Below are 2,078 nucleotides of genomic sequence, written 5' to 3'. Positions count from 1 at the left end.
TTTACAAAGCCAGGCTGGCAGTTTCTTTATGCGTATCTTAATCAACAAGCTACAAGCTAGAGCTCAATATTTACCATACATCTATTTATCAACTGTCTCATCTAATCATTTCCGAGAAAGTGAAAAAGCATATTGCATTTCAATCTAACCTAATTCTTTAACACTAGTTTTTTAGTCAATTTTGTCATTTTACTAAAATGAGGTTTAGATTTGAGTAGTCTCACTTTGTTTAGTTGAGTTGAGATTGGGGCTGGAATAACCGTAATTTCCCCATTCCTGTTTCCTCCTGCACAACATGACTCTAAACACTTCTCTCGCTTTCTGCTTGAAGTGCTTCCCCACAATCACGTACAGGAAAGGGTTCAATGAGCTGTTACTGTAGCCAAGGTAAGTAGCTAACTGGTTGCCAATGTCCAACACGTAGGCCCACGTACATCCGGAGAGGACCTCATAATGATCCAAGGTGTCAAGGACAATGAGAATCTGGTAGGGCAGCCAGCAGAGAATAAACACAGCCAGAACAACGAGGACGAGGTATGCTGCTTTCCTCTCCACACTCCCTCTGCTGCCTTGTCTCATCTTCTGGCTGCTCTGGATGACTTTAACGATGTTGTAGCTGCAGAAAGTGACAATAGGAACAGGGATAAGGAAGCCCACTGTGCATACAGTCACGTTGTAGCGCAGTCTCCAGCCGTCATGGGGGTATGCCAGGTAACATGCATCAATGCCCAGATGAGGGAAGAACTGCACAGAGCGGAAGAGGATAGCAGGGAAGCTGAGCAAGATTCCAACAATCCAGATACTGAAGCAAATTCCACGTGCCCAGAGGGCTCGTCTCTTCCGCCCCTGGGTCAGCGGCCTGGTGAGGACCAAGTATCTGTCCACACTCACAAGCGTTAGGAACATCACACTGCAATAATAATTCATCCCAATGACAATGTTGATAAGTCTACACATGAGCTCCCCAAACTTCCAATTGAACCTGTCAAGAATGGTCGCCACCCAGAATGGCAGACAGGAAACCATGAGGAGATCAGCCGCTGCCAGGTTGCCCAAGTAGATGTCGGCCACAGAGCTGCGCTGCTTCTGGAGACAGAACACGCAAAGCACGAAGGAGTTGCCGATCACTCCGAGAAAGCAGATGATGGACATGTAGGCCGGCTGCATGGTGTAAATCCACTCCCATGCATCTGTTTGGTTGCAGACAAGCTCAGATAGCGAAGCATTTTCCATGAGTTACTCCTCCTGTGAGCCGAGGATCACTGTGAAAGCTGCTGCACAGTAAAAGCACTTTTAGAGGCAGAGAAATAAGGATGAGTTCACACCTAATGCATGCACCTGTAAAACCTTTTAACTGTGTCAACATAGTTTTTATGTACGTCATTATTTGAGTTGTAAGTGTGAAGGGACAATTGATTTAATGGAGTGTGGCTAATGGCGGTTTATCAGACTCACAGCAACAAAATTCCATTGTCAAAGACAGGAGTCGTAGCAGCAGGTACTGGAAAGCGCCTGTCTCAGATTGTAACAACTCAGCCCATACGTCTGGATTTATATAGTGTAGTTACAAGTAGACATATACACACACAATGACAATTTAAGATCATCTGAATTTTGAAATGTAATGTAATCCTCCAGCCTTGGCACATATATTTCCATTTTTTGTGGGAATAAAACTGTTTTTGGACTCACTTGTGAAAGCAGGGTCTGAAATTATATCCCCTGGGTGGGCGGGTTTTCATGGAGGCTGTTGAGTGATATTTGAGGGCTGGCAGTGCTACACCATGAGTTGCATATTCGGTCAACCTCATGTCTCAAAACTTTGATACACAACTATTTTCCCCTTCTCTCAGCAAAGATACCATTTTGAACTGAGTCAATCATTTCTTTACAACAATCCACATTTTACTTCTTTAAGTCGCAGGTTTTATTTTTATTTCCTAGGTAAGCTGTAGTAGTTAGCATAGCTCGCTAATATTAGTACTAGTAGACAGGGATTTTTTATCTTGTTTGAAGCTCTGGTCAGTAATCATCTGCTCCTGTACCCTCAATATCGGGAGCGTAAACTGTTTTACTGT

The 2,078-nt window shown here is 43.8% G+C and overlaps 1 protein-coding gene across 1 annotated transcript; it reads right to left on the bottom strand.

The window, feature by feature from the left end:
• Positions 1 to 204: 204 nt before the first annotated feature.
• On the bottom strand, positions 205 to 1,233 carry LOC133016149 (B2 bradykinin receptor-like). Its single transcript, XM_061083476.1, has one exon. The coding sequence runs from the start codon at positions 1,231 to 1,233 to the stop codon at positions 205 to 207; it is 1,029 nt and encodes a 342-aa protein (XP_060939459.1).
• Between the last annotated feature and the right edge of the window lie 845 nt (positions 1,234 to 2,078).

The sequence above is a fragment of the Limanda limanda genome, chromosome 12, assembly GCF_963576545.1.
Source record: "Limanda limanda chromosome 12, fLimLim1.1, whole genome shotgun sequence".
Taxonomy (NCBI): domain Eukaryota; kingdom Metazoa; phylum Chordata; class Actinopteri; order Pleuronectiformes; family Pleuronectidae; genus Limanda; species Limanda limanda.
The sequence above is the reverse complement of the archived record's forward strand: the minus strand, read 5'-3'. Positions and strand labels throughout refer to the sequence as shown.

Excerpts from the sequence above, each read along its gene's own strand:
- LOC133016149 (XM_061083476.1), bottom strand. The coding sequence starts at position 1,233 with ATGGAAAATGCTTCGCTATCTGAGCTTGTCTGCAACCAAACAGATGCA.